The sequence below is a fragment of the Octopus sinensis genome, linkage group LG9, assembly GCF_006345805.1.
Source record: "Octopus sinensis linkage group LG9, ASM634580v1, whole genome shotgun sequence".
Lineage (NCBI taxonomy): Eukaryota > Metazoa > Mollusca > Cephalopoda > Octopoda > Octopodidae > Octopus > Octopus sinensis.
In genome coordinates, this window is record NC_043005.1 from 65,741,739 (window position 1) to 65,763,701 (window position 21,963).

The window sequence follows — 21,963 nt, forward strand, 5'->3', positions numbered from 1 at the left end:
GATAAACCATTTTTTAAACAAATTTCCATCAATAATGGAAACCAAAATATTTACATTGTTTCTTTTTTGTTATATCTGTGGAAGAATGAGTTTAGAAAATAATGCATAGCTTATTAAGCCTACAATAATTTAGAGAGTAGCAGAGGAAATATGAAAGGATATCCTTTCATATACTTTAGGTTTGTGATAGGGAGAGTATTGGTAGGTTTCTAAGTTTAAACTTTCGGCTTAAAAATTAGTGATTTTATGGGAATTTTCAAAAGTAATAGATAGGTTGAGGCTAGAGAAAAATTTGTGTAGATCTTTCCTATTTCGTTCTAAAGAGGATTTATTTGCGCTCTTGGTCACTAGCAAGGCGTCATCTCTGTAGAGGCTTCCCTTGATGTTAGAGAAATGTATTTGGAGCTGGTGGAGTATGTATAGTCCGACGAAGTCGGTAACTTGGGCGGAGTTGGATGATCCCATAGAAATGTCAAATAATTTGTTATGGTTATTGTTATTGCTATCGTGGTTGGCCCGGCACCAAAGTGTGCCCTCAAAAGAAATAAGGGTTTATGGGCATTAATGATTATGTTAATTTCTAGTAGGACTAGGTTAATTAGATTCCTAGCTAGAAGGAGCGTTTGATTAAGAAGTTTGGGGAAAATAGAAGTGTAGTAATTATTTATATCGAATTGTAGGAAAGAAGAAGAGTTTTTGTTGTTTAAGAGATAGAACCATGTTATAACTTCACCTGTACAGGACCATAAGTTGACTTCAATTTTTCCTTGACAATTGGTATTATTTTATCTAAAATATTTTTGCTTATTCTTCCCAGTATGAAGTGTATCGATGGTTTAGTTATGAAGTCCATCTTATGATTTTTATGGTTGAAGTGTGGAGATGTAGGGCAGTAGGGTTCTGTGCAGTCGTCACATGTAATTTGTTCATAAGCCTGCAATGGTTGGTGTTGATGTTGTCAAAGGCAGATGTCAGTGCTAGTTTATAAGACTTGTAGAATTCCTTCTTGATGAATTTGTTGTATTCCTCGATAGTAATAGGGTACATATTTCCCGTTTCATCAGAGAAAATGTGCAATTTAGATGATGAAGTGATCCATTTTATGGTATGAAACTGCAACTATAACATTTGTATATATTTTTATTTTTATTTCTACAATCATTCTCTTGTTTCCCTATATACTCCTTATTTGCTTCCTTTTCCAAAATAACTGCTGATATTGAACTCTAAAATTTCCCTCCATTTAACTATCTCACATCGTCTCTGGTGAAGGGATATCCCTAATATCCCAGAAACAGCTGTAAGACTAACTTTCTCTTTATAAATGTCCTGAAAATTCCACACAGCCTTGACTTTGTTGTCTCATTTTATATATATATATATATTCTTTGATTCTTTTATTTTTTACTCGTTTCAGTCATTTTGACTGTGGCCATGCTGGTGCAATGCCTTTTAGTCAAAGAAAGCGACACCTGGACTTATTCTTTGTAAGCCTAGTATGTAGTCTATCACTCCCTTTTGCCGAAACGCTAAGTTATGAGGATATAAACACACCAGCATCAGTTGTCAAGCGATGGTGGATGGACAAACACAAGCACACACACACAAAAATATGTGTGTGTGTGTGTGTGTGTGTGTATACGACGGGCTTCTTCCAGTTTCCATCTTCCAAATCCACTCACAAGGCTTTGATCGGCAATTTGAGAGGGGGGGGGGGTGGACAGACAGAAATGCATGTATATGTGAATAAGCATTTGTATGTATGCTCACATGCATTCACACAGGCATGCATATAAGAATGTATATACATATACATATGTACATGGACACATTAATGTAGGCATGAAAGTCATTGCATGTGTTGATTCTATAACTTGTTAGATTTTTTAATTGTTTACATATTTTGACAGTGCTTTTGGAAACTTGTAGCTGTGACCTTGTGATTAATATTATTTTTCTGGTTTTGTGACTGGTACTTTAGCAGTGTGTAGGTATTTGTGCATGTGTGTGTGTGTGTAAGCATGCATGTGTGCATGTATTATGTATGTATGTATGTATGTATGTATGTATGTATCCATACATTATCATATGAAGCATAGGGGAGAGCAACAGATGGAGAAAGACAGAAATTGTGAGAAAGAAAGAATGTGATTATGAACAGGAGTGGCTGTGTGGTAAGTAGCTGGCTTACGAACCACATGGTTCCAGGTTCGGTCCCACTGCGTGGCACCTTGGGCAAGTGTCTTCTACTATAGCCTCGAGCCAACCAAAGCCTTATGAGTGAATTTGGTAGACGGAAACTGAAAGAAGCCCGTCTTTTATATGTATATATATATGTATGTGTGTGTATATGTTTGTGTGTCTATGTTTGTCCCCACCACTTGACAACCAATGCTGGTGTGTTTACATCCCCATAACTTAGCAGTTTGGCAAAAGAGACCGATAGAATAAGTACTAGGCTTACAAAGAGTAAGTCTTGGGGTCGATTTGCTCGACTAAAGGTGGTGCTCCAGCATGGCCTCAGTCAAACGACTGAAACAAGTAAAAGAGTAACTGCTTCCTCAACTTCGAGGTGTTGGACATGAATGAGATATTTTGAGAGCTAGCACTGTCAGCAAGGTCATCAAAAAGTACTGTTTAAATTTGGGAAGCAAGAGAGTTTGCAGACTCTGTGCAATGCATAAAAGAATTCTCCACATTTCTTTATCACCTTCATCGTCCTCATCATTTAACATGTTTTCCATGCTGGCACAGATTGGACAGTTTGATCAGAACTGGCAAGCATCATCATCATCATCATTGTTCGACCGTGGTCAAGACAATGGAATTTACCATGCTACGCCAGACTTCACGGTCCATCATGGCATTACGGAGGTCCTGTTGCTGGATGCCTGTATCCCTGGAGATTACATCAGGGTAGGAGAGTGTGCGCCCTCTGGTATTGCGAGTAGATGGCTTCCAGAGGAGAAAAGTAGAAATTACTTCTTTTTCAGCTCTACAACAATGTCCAGCAAACTGGACTCTCCTACCTTTCACAAGAGATGACACAGGTGGTAGTTTCCCATATATTTGCATTTTGGTTGGATGGCGCTTCCACGAGAGATTTTGAGCTCTCATAAGGAGGAGAGTGTAGGCAAGCAGGAGAGCCACACCAGGTTCCAATCTGGTTTGACTTGGTTTCCATGGCTGAATGCCCTTCCCAACACCAACCACCTTGTTATAGCTGTCTATAGATATTGTGATGGTGAATTGTTGACAGAGAGTGACTCCTTTCCAAGGTCTATGTCCACATTGTACCAGCTGTTGGTAGTTTAGATTTAAGGCCTTGATTGATGGCAGAGGAGTGCGTTTATATATGTAATGACACTACTTATCAAAACAAAACAACTTTTTTGTTTTTTTGATTGGTCAATATGACGAATAAAAACCAATGAAACAGATTTATTTCTGTAATATATATATATAACTTGATTCAATATTAATTCAAAATAAAATGCAAGATGTTTTGAGTACAAGTACACAAGATTATTGTTTACAGTTATAATTACAGTCTTAAAAGATATCTTTTTTCTGAATATAATGTAATGGTATAGAGAAATCAATAAAATATTCTGCTTTCAAAGCTTCTCAAACAAAAATGAAGTAGAATAAATATAAAATAAACATCAATATTTTTTCTTATTCAAAGCAGCTAGGCCGCTTGCAGTAATTGTCCCATATGCCTGAGAATAACTGCCGAAAGTATACTTGGCTACACCAACAGAAGAGTTGTTCATTATATTGTTAAACTGACGCCGACCATATGCAGGCCTGGGTGGAACGCATTTTGCTGACTCTGGTCGAGGATTGTTCTACAAAAACAAAAACAAAAAATGCTTATATATATATATATATATATATATATTTAATTTGTTAGGGAATAAAAATTCTGGCATAACAGGGGTTCAAATTATTCTCAATGAGGAAATATATATTTTCATTTAGAGATAGTAGGCCCCTTCATCCCACCATATAAAAGAATTTTAATTTAAATATAACTAGTAAGTATTTAAATTAAAATTCTTTTATATGGTGGGATGAAGGGGTCTACTATCTCTAAATGAATATATATATAAAATTTAAATAATGAGGGTGATAAATTGAATATTAATTTAATTAATATCAATTTAAAACCAGTAGCCTAGCATATAGAAAAAATCTGAAAATTCAGAAAAATTGTAATACATGCGTATAATAGGGATTACCACTAAGTGGACATCCAGTATGCTAGAAGATCACCTACAATCTAACTACAAAAAAAAGAATGTTCTCTAGAGAACATTCTTTTCTTTGTAGTTAGATCATAGATGATCTTCTTCTAGCATACTGGATGTCCACTTAGTGGTCATCCCTATTATACACATGTGTGTGTGTATATATATATATACATATATATAAGTATTCAAATCAAATAAATGAACAATAAAATTAACAATAACAAACAAGAGGGCATGCACAAGAAATATGTTAGTTTGACACTCAGTAAAAAGATAGATTTATTGATGTTTTAAGCATAGCTCTTCATTGGAGAGGTAAAAGAGGGGAAATTCCAAACAAGTTGGGAGAAAAAATCACCAACAGCACGTGTGTAGTTACATTGCTGAAGTGACTGGAAATGGAAAGAGATAGAGAAAGTGGTTTTGGGGGGTGGGGAATGGGAAGTGCAAAAATGGCCTCTGTATGTGTGTGTGTGTGTGGTAATATCTGTGTGCATGAGTGTGTGTTATGTGAGTGATGTATGTATGAGGGTGTGAGTCAACAAGCAGTTTAGTAGTTGGTGTTTGATTCAGTGGAGAGAAGCAAAAAGTATGTGAGTGGGTGGATGGGTGGGCCTGTGTGTATGTGTATATGTGTTTGCATGTGTGCGTATGATGGAGTGGGAATGTATGTATGAGTTTGTGTATATGTGTATGACTGCATGTGTGTATATATATATATATATGTGTGTGTGTGTGTGTATAAGGCGGCAAGCTGGCAGAAACATTAGCACGCCGGGTGAAATGCATAGCCGTATTTTGTCTGTCGTTAGATTCTGAGTTCAAATTCTACCGAGGTCGACTTTGCTTTTCATCCTTTTCATCCTTTCAGGGTCGATAAATAAAGTACCATTTCGCACTGGGGTCGATGTAATCAACTTAATCCCTTTGTCTGTCCTTCTTTGTCCCCTCTATGCTTTGCCACTTGTGGGCAGTAAAGAAATATGTGTGTGTGTTTGTGTGTGTGTGTGTGTTTGTGTGTGTGTGTGTTTGTGTGTGTGTGTGTGTGTTTGTGTGTGTGTGTGTTTGTGTGTGTGTGTGTGTGTGTTTGTGTGTGTGTGTATTCCAGTTCAACTTAAAATTCAAGCCATTTCTAAAATCAATGAAAGAATGAAATGCTTTGAGATGACACCATCATCAAAGCAATGTAATGAACTCTGGTTTCCTCTCCCACACTTATATAATGTAGAGGGCCTTGCTCACTAAGTAGAAAAGATGTAAGTAGAAATTTCATATGGTGTACCCAGTGCAAACTAGGGACACACAAAACGTGTAGTGGAAGAATCACAAGAGGATTAACAAAGAAAGAAGATTTTGTTTGTGACCGGTGTGCAGAAACAATAAAACTAAGAATTCATGGGAAACAGATTTTTTTTGTATGTTCAGAAAGGTTCTTAGAAATAGTAGATTATTTCTATTACCTAAGATACCTAATTAGTAATGAAGAGGAATGTTCTGAAAATATAGTTGCTGGAATATGAACCAGCTTGAAAAAGTACAGAGAGCTGATTACAGATTGTGGTGGAAGCACTCCGTCGGTTACGACGATGAGGGTTCCGGTTGATCCGATCAACAGAACAGCCTGCTCGTGAAATTAACGTGTAAGTGGCTGAGCACTCCACAGACATGTGTACCCACAGAGAGTGACAAGGCCGGCCCTTTGAAATACAAGTACAACAGAAACAGGAAGTAAGAGTGAGAGAAAGTTGTGGTGAAAGAGTACAGCAGGGAACACCACCATCCCTGCCGGAGCCTCGTGGAGCTTTAGGTGTTTTCGCTCAATAAACACTCACAACGCCCGGTGTGGGAATCGAAACCGCGATCCTACGACCGCGAGTCCGCTACCCTAACCACTGGGCCATTGCACCTCCACGTTACAGATTGTATGATGTTTGTGTATGAACAGCAATGCTATATGATAGTGAAATATGGGTTAAATGTGTTGGAAGAAAAATCGGGCATAAGAGGCATTAGATGCAGTGTGCAAGAGAGAAGACTGTGCTGGTGTGGTCGTGTGATGCATATGGATGAGGACAGCTGCATAAAGAAGTGCCAGTTACTAAATATAGATGGAACCTGTGGAAGAAGAAGACCCAGGAAGATGTAGAATGACATAGGGAAGACTGACCTCAGGTAGCTGAATCTCATGGAGGAGATGACGAAATACCAAGAAGATTGGTAACTCCCTATGCTCAAGAAGACTCATCCATCTCAACAAAAGAAATGAGGCCCTAACAGCATATTGTTAACACATATGTGTATGACTTAAACATCACTAAAAGGGCTTTGGCAGGTGTCAATGCTAAGTTACACATGGTATGGGCCCATACTGGCTTAGAGAAAAGTTTACCAAAGTTTAAGCTTATACTGTACTCTGTGTGTGAGTGTGTGTGCACATGTATATATGTATGTATAGATAGATACATCTACATAAACACATAAATATCTTTATATATAAAAGTGAGGTTGTGTGCTGTCTGTCTCCTACGATTTAGATTCCTAACTACTCCCACATTTTGCAGTGCAGTTTAACCAAAACCGGATATCTTATAGTCGTGATTCATATCAAGCCCTTCTGAGTATTAGCATGCGTCTACGATGAGTCTACGATGTAAAAAAAAATCTACCATCAATTTTTCCCATTTTTAATGCATTTTTGGCATATATAAGGGAAGTAACTCTCTAAAAATTTATTATTAAATCTCAGAACGTAAAAAGCTACAGTAACACCCCCCCCCCTTTGTGGTTAACCATATTGAGATGGCTATTATACTTTACATCTCTAAAAATGCTTATATAGTTATTTCCCTTACAAACATGAGCAACGCCGGGCGATACTGCTAGTAAATATATAAATGAAATCACATAAATTAAATAAGCAAAATTATGAGGCAAGGAGATCAAAAAATATATTACATGAAGTGACATAAGCAAAAATTGTAGAAATATCAAAACAACAGCAATAGAAAAACATGTATAATGAAAATGAATATGACCAAAGAATGAACCACGAGAGAATCTAATGCTATGGGTGGTACTCTTTATCAAAGTGAAGGAAAAAGAATGAGAGGTAAAAGGAGAATAAATCAAAACAATGCTGAATTGATATATGTTGCCTTTTTGATCAGATCTTGTGTGTGTGTGTGTGAGCGCGTGCATGCATGCATGCATGTGTACACATACACACCTCCATGTATAACTGTACGCACACCTATATATATATATACATATTCATGCATTACCAAAATGTATGGGCACAATAAACAGTTCCACACTCCACTCCTATACTCCATGCAGTTTATCAATAAGCCTCATATCTCTGGATTAGCTTGTGTGTGGAGTTTGAGCCACATTATCTATATATATAAAACAGTAGTTGTGTGAGTGTCTGTCCCCTTCGATTTAGATTCCTAACTACTCCCACATTATGCGGTGCAGTTTAACCAAATTCGGGTATCTTATAGTCGTGATTCATATCGAGCCCGTCTGAGTATTAGCGCGCGTCTACGATGAGTCTACGATTTTAAAACTAATTTAACATAATTTTTTATTCCATTTTAATGCATAATTTTTCGTGTGTCGATGGCGGCGGAGTTGGCGTCCATGGTCACACCTGCACCTGTTTGCTTCTCCCCCTTCTTCCCTCCCTCGTGAAGCTGTGGGGAAGGGAGTGTAAGGAAATCAACGTCGTAAAGCGTTGTCAAGGAGACCAGCGTTCTTTTAGAACAACAACTTCATGGCTTGAAGACACCAAAACAGAAATGGCTAAGAAAGCCCGAATTGGCATCTATAAGGGAAGTAACTCTCTAAAAATGCTTATATAGTTATTTCCCTTAAAAACCTGAGCAACGCCGGGCGATACTGCTAGTATATTAATAAAAAATGCAGAAAACTTTAATTGGTATTTTTAAGCTTTATATAATATATGTGCGTTTCTATGGCCATATCTACACCAATATATATGTGGAACAAATTAGCATAAAAGTTTGATGGAAGACTATAAATTTAGCCGCTCTGGCAACGATCACGCTCGGATGGTGCTCTTAACACCCTACTAGCACGGGGCCCGAGTGCCAGTAAGGTGACGCTGGTAACGATCACACTCGAATGGTGCCTTTCATGTGCCACTGGCACGGAAGCCAGATGGCCACTCTGTCAACGATCACACTCGTATGGTGCTCTTTGCACCCCACTAGCATTGGTGCCAGTCATCGAATTTGATTTTGATTTTGAATACACACACACAAAAGGCTTCTTTCGGTTTATAAATATATATATATATATATATATGATAGGCTGGTCGCATGTAAAAAGCACCCACTACACTCACGGAGTGGTTGGGGTTAGGAAGGGCATCCAGCTGTAGAAACACTGCCAGATCAGACTGGAGCCTGGTGCGGCCTCCTGGCTTCCCAGACCCCGGTCGAACCGTCCAACCCGTGCTAGCACGGAAAACAGACGTTAAACGATGATGATGATGATGTGTGTCTTTGTGTTTATGCTTGTTGACAAACTGGTGCTAATGTGTTTATGTCCCCATAACTTAACGATTCAGCAAAGGAGACTGACAGAATAAGTACCAAGCTTAAAAAAAAAAGAGTACTGAGGTCGATTCATTTGACTAAAAATTCCTCAAGCTGGTGCTCCAGTGTGGCCACAATCTAATGACTGAAGCAAGTAAAAGATAAAAGACTTAAAAAAAAAAGAAAGGTGCAATAAAAGAAAGAAAGAAAATGTCACAAACCAAAGGGGAAGATGAGATGCAAAGTGAAGTTTTATCTCGTGTAATTGTGGGATTACAAGGTTGAATCATTGCTGTTATAGAACTGGTTCTGTGATGGTTTGCGACGCGAGCTGAGATGTTGTGGCCTGCAGCTGCTTCGGCATCAAAAGTTTGCTGAAATGTACAAAGTGAAAAGTTTAGTCACAAAATGTGTCACCATGTTTTGTAACAAGCTTCAAAAAAAAACAACTAAATATTCCATTTCGCGACCGTTGCCAGCGCCGCCCCGACTGGCCTCGTGCCGGTGGCACGTAAAAAGCACCATCCGTTCCTGTCCGTTGCCAGCCTCGCCTGGCCCTCGTGCCGGTGGCACATAAAAAGCACCATCCGTTCGTTGCCGTTTGCCAGCTCTGTCTGGCACCTGTGCGGGTGGCACGTAAAAAGCACCCACTACACTCATGGAGTGGTTGGCGTTAGGAAGGACATCCAGCCGTAGAAACACTGCCAGATTTGACTGGGCCTGATGAAGCCTTCTGGCTTCACAGACCCCAGTAGAACCGTCCAACCCATGCTAGCATGGAAAACGGACGCTAAACGATGATGATGATATATATATATCCCCTCACCACTATCCACACTATATATATATATATATATAGGAGAGTATTGTAGTTCACTTGAAGTGCTGTGTATTGTTTGTAAAGAATAAAAAGTTCTGAATGGTACAACAATGCACTATAATACAGACAATGGGCTCTATACCTGTTGTAATTTAGTCATCCATAGTCTGATATGATATTTCGGAATAATAATCCTTCTTCAGATACTCTTAGATGGAGTCGCTTGTCTAAGAATATCTGAAGAAGGAATATTATTCCAAAATATCATATCAGACTATGGATGACTAAATTACAACAGGTATATAGCCCATTGTTGTTGTTGTTGTTGTTGTTAAGCAACAAGATGGGTAAGGGTGATTAGGTGATGGTCTAGGGCTTAGGGGTGGGAGACCCCAGACCTTGGAAAAAGAAAAAAACTTTGGTCATCTTGTTGTGGTCGAGGGCTCTTCGTTGACGCCTGACACCACTGGGTGATGGCCCTCAAAGTCGCTGGAAATGGAGATCTCCAAGTCCAAATTCTTGAACAGCTAGCCCGTTGTCTGTAATATAGTGCCTATATATATATACATACATACATATATATATATATATATATATAAAGAACTCTCCTATTGGAGATGACGTATGAGCATTCAGCTTTAGCCAAACGACCAGCACAAATGATTTGTTTATACTGATCAAGTGCTTGTGCCACACATTAGCTCACTCCCTCCATCAAATCGACATTGTCTGAACAGCTGCACTGTGTATCACACGTCAGGTGTCGAAATGATCACGAAGCAAAGTGAGATGAAGTGTTTTGCTCAAAAGTGCAATGCAGATCCCTGTCTAGGAACTGAAATCATGATCTTGCAATCATAAGTCCAACACCCTAACCACTAAGCCATGGGCCCTCACACACACACACATATATATGTTATATGTGGAGGCGCAATGGCCTAATGGTTAGGGCAGCGGACTCGCGGTCGTAGGATCACGGTTTCGATTCCCAGACCGGGCGTTGTGAGTGTTTATTGGGCGAAAATACCTAAAGCTCCACGAGGCTCCAGCAGGGGGTGGTGGCGATCCCTGCTGTACTCTTTCACCACAACTTTCTCTCACTCTTTCTTCTGTTGACTTGCTCGCTTAGCCAGTGAGGTGGTGTTCTTTGAAGGCTAAAACAATGCGAAGCGCACTTTGACCAGTGATGTGTAGCAACATCTGATAGCCTGGTCGGTCACGGTGATCACAGTGATATGATATATAGTTATTTTTATTTTTGTTTCCGTGTGTGTTTCTGTGTGTCTTCCAACATATAGACAAGGCAACACAAACTTCAAAAAAATAACGATATGTAAGTATACATATATATATGATATATAATTCATAATCTTATTGTCTTATCTAGTTTTCTGTTTCTGATTTTCATTAAGAAAGTCAATCTAAACATTATTGGCGCAATTTATGAAGGTACATGCATGATTTAAAATTATTTTCATCTAGCAACATGGAAACAGGTTTGAACTAAGATATATAAAAGTCAGTTGTCATCATTTACTTTTTTACTCTTTTACTTGCTTCAGTCATTTGACTGCGGCCATGCTGGAGCACTGCCTTTAGTCGAGCAAATCGACCCCAGGACTTATTCTTTGAGGATTCTCAAATAATTACTCTTTTACTCTTTTACTTGTTTCAGTTGACTGTGGCCATGCTGGAGCACCGACTTTAGTCGAGCAAATCGACCCCAGGACTTATTTTTTGTAAGCCTAGTACTTATTCTATAAGTCTCTTTTGCCGAACCACTAAGTTACGAGGATGTAAACACACCACCAACGATTGTCAAGCGATGATGAGTGGGTGGGGGGACAAACATGGACACACAAACATATACACACACACATATATATATATATATATATATACGACAGGCTTCTTTCAGTTTCCGTCTACCAAATCCACTCACAATGCTTTGATCGGCCCGAGGCTACAGTAGAAGACACTTACCCAAGGTGCCACGCAGTGGGACTGAGCCCGGAACCATGTGGTTGGGAAGCAAGCTACTTTTTTTTCAGAAAAATAAAAAACACTCAACAACCCGGCCTAGAGAAGGGTTGCATCAACAACAGTCAGTTCGATAAAGGACCCTGATGAAATGTTAGAATGAACTTCTTACTGGTACACCACAAACTGAAACTTTTCGTCTGTCACAATCCAACACGATATAATTCGGACATTCTTTTATAGGTTCTTTAAGTTTAATCAATGCTTGATTGAGAGAGAGATTTCAATAACAGATATGTAAAAAAAAAAAGCATTTACAATGTTGACAACTATAAGTGATTTAACATTAAAATTACAAGTGATTTGTATATCAATGTACGTTCGTGTGGGAGTGCGTGTGTGTTGATATAGTCTAAGGGAGGTAATTCAGTGAATTTAATTTGGGGCAACTCTACGATACTTATGAAGAACGTAATTTAAATTGCAATAACAGTTATTGTGGAAAGCAGAAATGCAAAACTCTGACTAAAACTAGAGGGAAATCTAAAACTTATAAAACATTCAGAAAGTCCGCAATCTATATATATAAACATTATTATTTCTAAATCTTTCAACGAGACATACAGTAATAGTGTCTTAAAGTAAAGATTGAGACCCCCTTCGGTCATGACACTGACCATGGGATTGCACCTAGACAGTTACCCTCTATAATAATAATAATAATGTGTTGAGAGGGATTCTTTGGGGTTTGAATAATTCACCTCTGGAAACATGGGTGGTTCTTTCAACATCCTTAAACCACCCTTATTCAGGGACCGTTTGAGCGGGATGGGCTACTCAACCTGAAGAAAATTCTAACTGGGCCCCACCTGCAAGGTCATGTGCTGTTTATCTTGATATGAGATCACCATGTCGCGCACATATGGTTGTGATGCATGTGCCTGGTGTACCCTTATCAGACGGGTAGTCATGATGGGTATATTGGGCTTCGTATATTTTACCCCAGTGTTACTTTGATGGCATGAACTGCTCTCTCACTCAATAATAATAATAATAATAATAATAATGAAATTATTGTATACAGTGCAAGGTTGTTTATGGAGGGCCAGCAGTCGCCCATGCATACCAGCCTCCCCTCTCCATGCCACCAGTGTTATTCAAGAGAAAGGCAAAGGCCGATACAGCTTGGCACCAGTGACGTCGCAACTCATTTCTACAGCTGAGTGAACTGGAGCCACGTGAAATAAAGTGTCTTGCTCAAGAACAACACGTAGCCCAGCCCGGTCCGGGATTCAAGCTTACAACCTCATGATCGTAAGCTCGACGCTCTAACCACTGAGCCATGTGCCTTCATAAAAGTAAAGATTATTTGCCAATAATAATGGCAGTTCCGGTTGGCATGAATGCTACCATTGTTTAGCCCCAGGAAACATCATCTTCAGCTGGCTATACAACACACTATGCACTTATATTTTCGAACATGGGAGTTTAGTGTCCCCACCCCAGTACAGAGCAATATCTGTGGACCACGGTTTGAGGGTTATTGCTCTTCTTCGGCACAGAATAATCAGTTGACTGAGGGTGGCGCTGCCAAAATCTCCGTTCGAAAATATATAGTTTTCAAAGTGATACATAATCACTGATCTGACTAAATAGAAACATTATTATTTCTAAATCTCCCAACGAGAGACATACAGTAACAGTACCTTAAAGTAAAGATTATTTGCCAATACATTATGGCAGACCCGGTTGGGATGAATGCCACTGTTGTTTAGCCCCAGGTAAACATCGTCTTCAGCTGGCTATACGACACACTATTTGTGTCCTTATATTTTCAAACAGTATGTATGTATGTATGTTCACTTCCCAAACATTTGTACATTACTGCATATGCTTTATACGCACTTTTGACAAGTTGTGGTGCACCTGAGCACTGTATACAATAATTTCATTATTATTATTATTATTATATTCTTCCTCTTAAAACATTAGGGTGAGAGATTTGGTTGCTATTTCTAGTGAGTACAGTGCTGGAAACAGAAAGTAGAAGTTCCCTTATTCATTTATACTTACTTTGTTTGGTTCAACAGCATGACTGGAATTCTCGAGTAGTTTAAACCTAGAAACAGGTTTAAGTTGGTTTTGTAAATGTTGGGGAGTTGTATTTTGTGTGTCATCTGACGTTTGAGCATGTGTCTTTGCTATAAAAGTGAAATAAAAAAATTTAAAAAAGAGTAAATGTTTGATATGTTAAATGTAATAAAAGACTGCTCAGGGTAAAAAACATTCATCTTACAGACACTGTTTTACATCTGTTTTCTGTCATCATCATCATCACCATCGTTGTCGTCGTCGTCGTTTAACATCCGCTTTCCATGCTAGCATGGGTTGGACGATTTGACTGAGGACTGGCGAACCAGATGGCTGCACTAGGCTTTCTACAGCTGGATGCCCTTCCTAACACCAACCACTCCGAGAATGTAGTGGGTGCTTTTACGTACCACTGACACGAGGGCCAGTCAGGCAGTACTGGCAACGGCCACGCTCAAATGGTGTTTTTTATGAGCTCAACTGCACAGCCATAAAAGTGAATTTTCTGATAACTTTAAAACATATTAGAACACTGCACTTAAGGCCATGTACCTTGTGTTATGTATAATGATATGCAGGCATGCACATATTTAAGCGCTGCATGTGTGTATTTCTATACAAATACATTTCAGCTAACAATAATGTGTGCAAACAAATACCTTTATAATTTAAATGTGACAATTTTTGTTTCTCTTCAATAAAAATCAAATAAACTAGTTCTGATCAAATGAAAAAATTGTTTTGCAATTTCTCTATGCAATCTTTTACATCATTAAGAAATGTTTAAAAGGTGTAGATATTATTTGCATATCAATGATTTGTAGGCACGTGGAATTTCGTTAGACAACCAAAATACACTATAAAGAATATTAAATGTTTTTATGAGTCAACACCATGTCCTGCTGTGTTAGCAGTGCTCTTTACATTACTTTGTTCAGGTTATTTCTACAGAAATTATAGCTAGCACTGATTTTTTTGCTTTGTTTCATATCAAGATGTCAGAAGTAAGCAAACAATGAGATCAAAGACAAAAAGGGGTAATGAATGTATATGCCATATTCCAGGGGTTTTTGCCCTTTTGTCAGCACTCATCTAACCAACCCTTGCCTCTGGACACATTGTTTATATAGCCACAGTATACAGCAGTGTTAAGTTATTGGATATACCAATTTACATATTAAAAGCATTCCTGGGGCTGGTATGTAAATATTAATGACCTGTAGGCATGTGGAATATCATTGCTCAACCATAATATACTATAAAGTATATTAAATGTTAATGAAATATATACACACATACATACATACATATATATATATATATATAAGTGAATTCTATTATAGTTTTTCTATCATCATCACCATCATTATCATCATCATCATGGATAGGACGGTGCATGCATAAGTAGGACAGTGGACAGGACCCAGCCAGGTAGAAAAACTACTCTGTTTTGTCCAGGTTTTTACAGCTCGAGGCTATAGTAGAAGACACTTACTCAAGGTGCCACGCAGTAGGACTGCACCCAGAACCAAGTGGTTGGGAAGCAAGCTTCTTACCATGCAGCTACTCCCGAATAAATGATGAAGATATTGGTATTGCAAGTATTATCCAGTTCCAATCATTTCAATAATGGGACAGTTAGATCATTCAGCATATTGTAACAGATATAAGCAATGATTAAGCAAGTCCAAACAATACTAAAAGGAAACTCCAACCAGTCATTTCAACATGACTTTCAAACAGTGTAATAAAACTGCACACCGACAAATATCATCATCATCATCGTCTAACATCTGTTTTCCATGTTAGTATGGGTTGGACGGTTCGACCGGGATCTGGGAAGCCAGAAGGCTGCACGAGGCTCCGGTCTGATCTGGCAGTGTTTCTACAGCTGGATGCCCTTCCTAACACCAACCACTCTATGAGTGTAGTGGGTGCTTTTTACGTGCTACCGGCACAGGTGCCAGACAAGGCTGGCAACAGCCACGATCGGATTGGTACTTTTTATGTGCCACCGGCATGGAAGCCAGTCAAGGCGGCGCTGGCATCGGCCATGTTTGGATGGTGCTTTTTAACATGGTTATAAATACAATTAGTGGGAGAAGCTTAGAAAGCCACAAAAAGAAATAATTTGATTGGCAAACCAAGAGAGAATCACAAAAGGAAAGAATTAAATAGAAAGGTGTGTAGCAGCACAAGCAGTCAGCGCCATATTGGATAACATCTCACGGCAGCCATTGCCATCTTCAAGACTGGAGCGAGACCTCACCTGCATCCATTTGCCATGCGTGAGATCACAACAAGGCTCACGATGGCAAACTGGATATAAGGGCCCAACAAAAACAGATTCCTTCTATTTTCACCACAAGCGCTTGCTGAGCACACTTCACCGGCTGGGTCTCCAAGCTAGTCCTGTCTACATGTTGTATATCCAGAGGCAATGGGCCCGCATTAATGGAGATACAACGAAACACACACAGCTTGAGATGGTTGCTGAGAGCAGCACACTTCACCTTTTCTGTGAAACTTGTAAATAAATCGGTTGTGAATTGCATTTGTACTTGAAAACTTCTTTCAAGTTGTATAAAAATAGTTATTGTCTGCATCATTTGAAAGAGAAATAAATTCTGCATAAGGTGTAAAAGATAGAAATAATTTGCATGGTGTTAGTAACAAAATATTTTATAAGAAATAGAACTTTTATCATCAGTCTTAAATTTATTTTCGCCAGTGTGTGTGTGTGTGTGTGTGTGTGTGTGTGTGTGTATCTATGTGTGTATGTCTGTATTTGTCCCACCACCACTGCTTAACATGGTGTGTTTACATCCTCGTAACTTAGTGGTTCTGCAAAAGAAACCGATAGAATAAGTACCAGGCTTAAAAAATAAGCCTTAGAGTCAATTTGTTTGACTAAAACCCTTCAAGGCAATGCTGCAGCATGGCCACAGTCAATGACTGAAACAAGTAAAGGAATAAAAGAATACAACATGCACAAGCCCATGAGTAAGTTTACAAATATGTAACACGTCTATAATAAAACAAAACACATCTATCCATAATATATGTAGAAAGGCTCCCATACATATGTGAATACCCAAACATACATTTATATGTCACAATACTTTGCAAACATGCTAATAATAATAATCTATCTGGAATGCACAAGTAATATGTAAATAAATTAGGTGCACAAATGCACACATATAAACCCAATAATGGATCTTTACCTTTTGACCGACAGATTTTTAAAATAATTTTTTGTAACTAAACACTTTCAAACTTTGGACACTAGTAGAATGTGTCATATAAGATATTTTTACTCTAAAACCTTAACCCTAACCTTAAAACCCCAATCCTAAAGCCTTAAAATCAGTACAAACACATGAACAATGTCATAAATAACAGTGACACACAAAAAATACATCGCCGATAGTTGTTGTTGACAAACAACGGCAGTAATTTTATTCAGTTGAATATACATCATTGATTGGTTGAAATTGCCGAAATATGAGAACTTTAACATGAAATAACTTTGTAAATATAAGTTTTTTCTCAAAAATGCTAAGAGTAAATGATGTTTTATGTGACACATTCTACCAATGTCCAAAGTCTGAAAGTGTTTAGTTACAAAAAATTATTTTTTGAATCTGTCGGTCAAAAGGTAAAGATCCCCAAAAATAAATATGCACATACACTATCATCATTGTTGTTTAACATCTGTCTTCTATGCTGGCAAGGGTTTGACAGTTCGACAGGATCTGATGAGGCAGAACACTGTCTTTGTTGGTATGGTCCCTATGGCTGAATGACCAGAACCAACCTCTTTACAGAATGTACTGACTCCAGTACTAACATGGTGTCTTTGACCAAGGCCAGTGTAGATCAGAACAAAGTTAGTGTATCAGAATGAGGCTAGTGTATCAAAGCGAGGCTAGCTACATCATCGATATATTCATCTATTGTGCAGGATGACCTCTGGTCACATATTACTATGCCTAAGTTATGTAGTTCTGCCACATGGTCACCAAATAACTCACAAGACCAGAAACCCCTTGACTAAGTAAGGGTATAGTATTGAGGGTGACGGTTTTATACCACGTGTTGAGATGTTAGAGCATGATAGAGGGACAGGATTAGGTGTTTTGCTGCAGAGGGGATATATGGCCACCTCAGCTGGAAAGAAAAAATGGTGGTGGTGATGGGGTTTCAAAGCATATCCTCAAGATACAGGAAGGAAGGTGACTATAAGGGAGAATAAGAACATAGAATTGGATGGGGGGGGTAAGAGAAACGAAAGATGGTTAGAGATGGGAACTGGGGTGAATGCAGTGAGTTTTGGGCATGGGTGAAGGGGTAGTCAATGGTGGATATCAGGTGGGAAGGGATCAGTGAAGGAAATTGGAATGGGTCAGAACGAAGGAGGTGAAAGGTGACAATACAAAAAATGTGGGTGAGGAACAATATACTGAAACCATGTATAGATGAGAAATATATTTCTTTACTACCCACAAGGGGCTAAACACAGAGAGGACAAACAAGGACAGACAAACGGATTAAGTCGATTATATCGATCCCAGTGCGTAACTGGTACTTAATTTATCGACCCCGAAAGGATGAAAGGCAAAGTCGACCTCGGACCGTATAAATGGCATATATGAAGTTCAAAGGCTCAATACAGAGAATAAAAAATAGCCTGTCTTATACAGAGTTTCAAGAAAATTTTTCAGAAATATTTGCTTACCCTTTTCAGAGAGACGTGCTTTACTTGCGGAGAGTAAAGAATCCCTACAACCATCAGGTCCTGCAGTATATGGACAACCTACAGCTGTTAATGGAGAGAGCTGCTTTCTGTTTTCTTTATAAAACGTTCTTTCTTTTTGTAGCCTCATGCTGTCAATTTTATCGTGGTGTTTTGTTTGCCAAAAATTTTTCTCAACAATCATCTAAACAATGAAATAGAAATAAAATTAAATCATGAGTGATAGGGATGTTAATAGGTGCAGGCATGGCTGTGTGGTAAGAAGCTTGCTTCCCAACCACATGGTTCCAGGTTCAGATCCACTGTGTGGTACCTTAGGCAAGTGTCTTAAACTATAGCCTCATGTTGACCAAAGCCTTGTGAATGGATTTGGCAGACAGAAACTGAAAAAAGCCCATCATATATATACATGTATACATTTATATATATTATGTATATATCTATGTGCATGCGTCTTTGTGTCTGTGTTTGTCCCCTCCATCACTGCTTGACAACCAGTGTTGGTGTGTTTGTGTCCTCATAACTTAGCGGTTCAGCAAAAGAGATTGATAGAATAAGTACCGCTTCTTAAAAAAGAAGTACTGGGGTTGATCCATTTGACTAAAAATTCAAGGTGGTCGCAAGTTACAGGAACATAAACCTTCTTCCGTGAAAAGATAGCTTAAACTGTGCTCTAAATGGAGGTGTAGTCAAATCCTATTTTATGGACTCAACCATGTTCTAAAATAAGTTGAAAGGTAAGCTACTATTTAAGGCGGCGAGCTGGCAGAAATGTTAGCACGCCGGACGAAATGCTTAGCGGTATTTCATCTGCCGTTACGTTCTGAGTTCAAATTCCGCCGAGGTCGACTTTGCCTTTCATCCTTTCGGGGTCGATAAATTAAGTACCAGTTACGCACTGGGGTCGATGTAATCGACTTAATACCTATGTCTGTCCCTGTTTGTCCCCTCTGTGTTTAGCCCCTTGTGGGTAATAAAGAAATAGGTAAGCTACTATAAATCGGCACGAACTTTCCGGACAACCCAATATATTAAACATAAAGGAAAAGGTTAGGCCTTCTTGTAATTTGTGGAGTTTTAAAGATTTTTTTTCAGCAAGAAGTAATAGATCATGAAGTGAGTACTTGCTGGAGAGTATTAAGTGTAGGATATACGTTTTCTTTAATATGATTAAATTGGCCAAATCATCAGCATGTCGGACAAAATATTTACCAGCATTTTCTCCATCTTTACATTCATCACCATCATCATTTAACATCCATTTTCCATGCTGACATGGATTGAACAGTCTGAGAGGAGGTGGCCAGCTGAAGACCCACCCAGGTTCCATATGTCTGTTTTGGCATGGTTTCTATGGTTGGATGCCCTTCCTAACGCCAACCACTTTACAGAGTGTAGTGGGTGTTTTCCTGCATCACTGGCACAGGTGGATTTATGTGGCACCAGTACAGGTGCTTTTTGTGTGACACTGGCACCTACAAGTCCACAAGATTAGGAATGCTCAGCTGGAGAGAGATGCAGGAGACAAGCCCGTATGCAAGGACAAGCATGATTTTACTTAACTTGATGTGTCTTTTCAGGCACAGCAAGCTGCCAGGAATCTCGGTTCCCTTGTCATCCCCTCTGTGAGTCCCAACGTCTGTAGATCCTTTCTGAGTTCTAATTCCATCAAGATCAACTTTGCCTTTCTTCCTTTCAGGGGTGTCGATAAAATAAGTATCAGTTGAGTGCAAAGGTCAATGTAATCAACTTAGCCCTTCTTCTGAAATTGCTGGCCTTGTGCCAAAAATTTGAAATCAAATTCGATGACTGGCATCCGTGCTAGTGGAGCGCTAAGAGGACCATACGAGCATGATCGTTGCCAGAGCAACTAACTGGCTTCCATGCTGGTGGCACATAAAAAGCACCATTCGAGCGTGATCAATACCAGTGTCGCCTTACTGGCACTTGTGGTGGTGGCACGTGAAAAAGCATTCGAGCGAGGTCATTGCCAGTGCCATTTGACTGGCTCCTGTGCAGGTGGCACATAAAAAGCACCATTTGAGCATGGCCATTGCCAGTACCGCCTGACTGGCCCTCGTGCCAGCAGCACATAAAAGTACCCACTACACTCTCGGAGTGGTTGGCATTAGAAAGGGCATCCAGCTGTAGAAACTCTGCCAGATCAGATTGGAGTCTGGTGCAGCCATCTGGTTCGTCAGTCCTCAGTCAAATCATCCAACCCATGCTAGCATAGAAAGCAGACGTTAAACAATGATAATGATGATGATGATGATGATGATGATGATGATGATGATGGTGATGATGATGATGATGATGATGATTAGTTGTTAAATTAGAAGAGAAATTTCTATTAACAGAATCTGGTAGTCAGAACAGTGGACAAAACAGGAAATTTCAGGGTGGTAAGTAAAGGAGATAGGTGATAACTGCACATACATACCAAAAAGGAAAAAAGGCATGAAATACAAATGAAATAATGCTTAACAATTACCTCATATAACTTCTTTTTGTAATCTTCAACGGAGAGCTGGATTTCATCACTGAAGCAAGTTACAATGTCACTATCAAAACTAATCTCTTCTAGAGGTTTCCGGAACCTAGCACACAAGGAAAAAATTTTTAAATTAAGCATATCTTTATATGTGCTAACATAAATGAATTCAGTAGGCATAACAATATACGAGGGGCGTTCAATAAGTAATGCCCCTGACCCACTTCCCAGAGCAGTAGAGCAACGAAACTTGGCACAGGTATTAGTCTTTTTCAGCATAGGAACAATCCATAGTTACGCATTTCTCCCATCATTTGATGCAGCTCTGGAGACCGTTTTCGTAGAAGTCCCCCAGCTTAGTCCTCCAACCACGACGTGACTTCAGAAATCAAGGCTGCATCATCTGGGAAACGCTTTCCTTTCAAAAACAACTTCATGGCTGGGAAGGGGTGAAAATCAGAAGGTGCAAGGTCAGGAGATTAGGGAGATGGGGGAAGAGTTCATAGCCGCACGCCTGTGCTTCTGATCTGGCGACACGCGAGTTGTGGACCGGAGCGTTGTCCTGCAGGAGGAGGATGCCTTTGCTGATCTTGCCCGGCCTCTTGGTTTTGATAGCTTCTCTTACTTTCCTCAAAAATGAAGCATGATAGGCTCCTGTAATCGTGGTACCCTTTGCCAGGAAATCTGTCATCACTACTCCGTCCTGGTCCCAGAAGACTGTGAGCATGACCTTGCCAGCGGAGGGCTGCACCCTTGCCTCCTTTGGAGGAGGTGAGTCATGGTGCTTCCACTGCATTGACTGGGCTTTGGTCTCTGGATCATAGTGATGGACCCTGGTCTCATCCTGTGTAATCAGTCTTTTGAAAAATTTTGACTCATCTTCTTGGCACATCCCTAAATTCATCCTCGAGCACTCGACGCGTTTTTGCTTCTGGAAAAGTGTGAGCAACCTGGGAATCCATCTGGCAGACACCTTTTGCATATGCAAATGGTCATGAATG

The 21,963-nt window shown here is 39.3% G+C and overlaps 1 protein-coding gene across 3 annotated transcripts in view; it reads right to left on the reverse strand.

The window, feature by feature from the left end:
* Positions 1-3,458: 3,458 nt before the first annotated feature.
* LOC115215579 (extracellular signal-regulated kinase 2) overlaps positions 3,459-21,963 on the reverse strand; it is a 77,162-nt gene continuing 58,657 nt past the window's right edge. For 2 of the 3 annotated variants that reach the window (XM_036506014.1, XM_036506015.1), the window contains exons 9-13: positions 20,963-21,068; positions 18,451-18,652; positions 13,692-13,819; positions 9,040-9,192; positions 3,461-3,851 (exon numbers count right to left, since the gene is read on the reverse strand). In XM_036506014.1, the coding sequence (XP_036361907.1) occupies positions 3,666-3,851; positions 9,040-9,192; positions 13,692-13,819; positions 18,451-18,652; positions 20,963-21,068 (775 nt within the window). In that variant the 3' untranslated portion in view covers positions 3,461-3,665. Of the gene's footprint in view, positions 3,852-9,039; positions 9,193-13,691; positions 13,820-18,450; positions 18,653-20,962; positions 21,069-21,963 lie in introns of all 3 variants that reach the window. The other variant, XM_029784785.2, reaches the window with a different exon arrangement.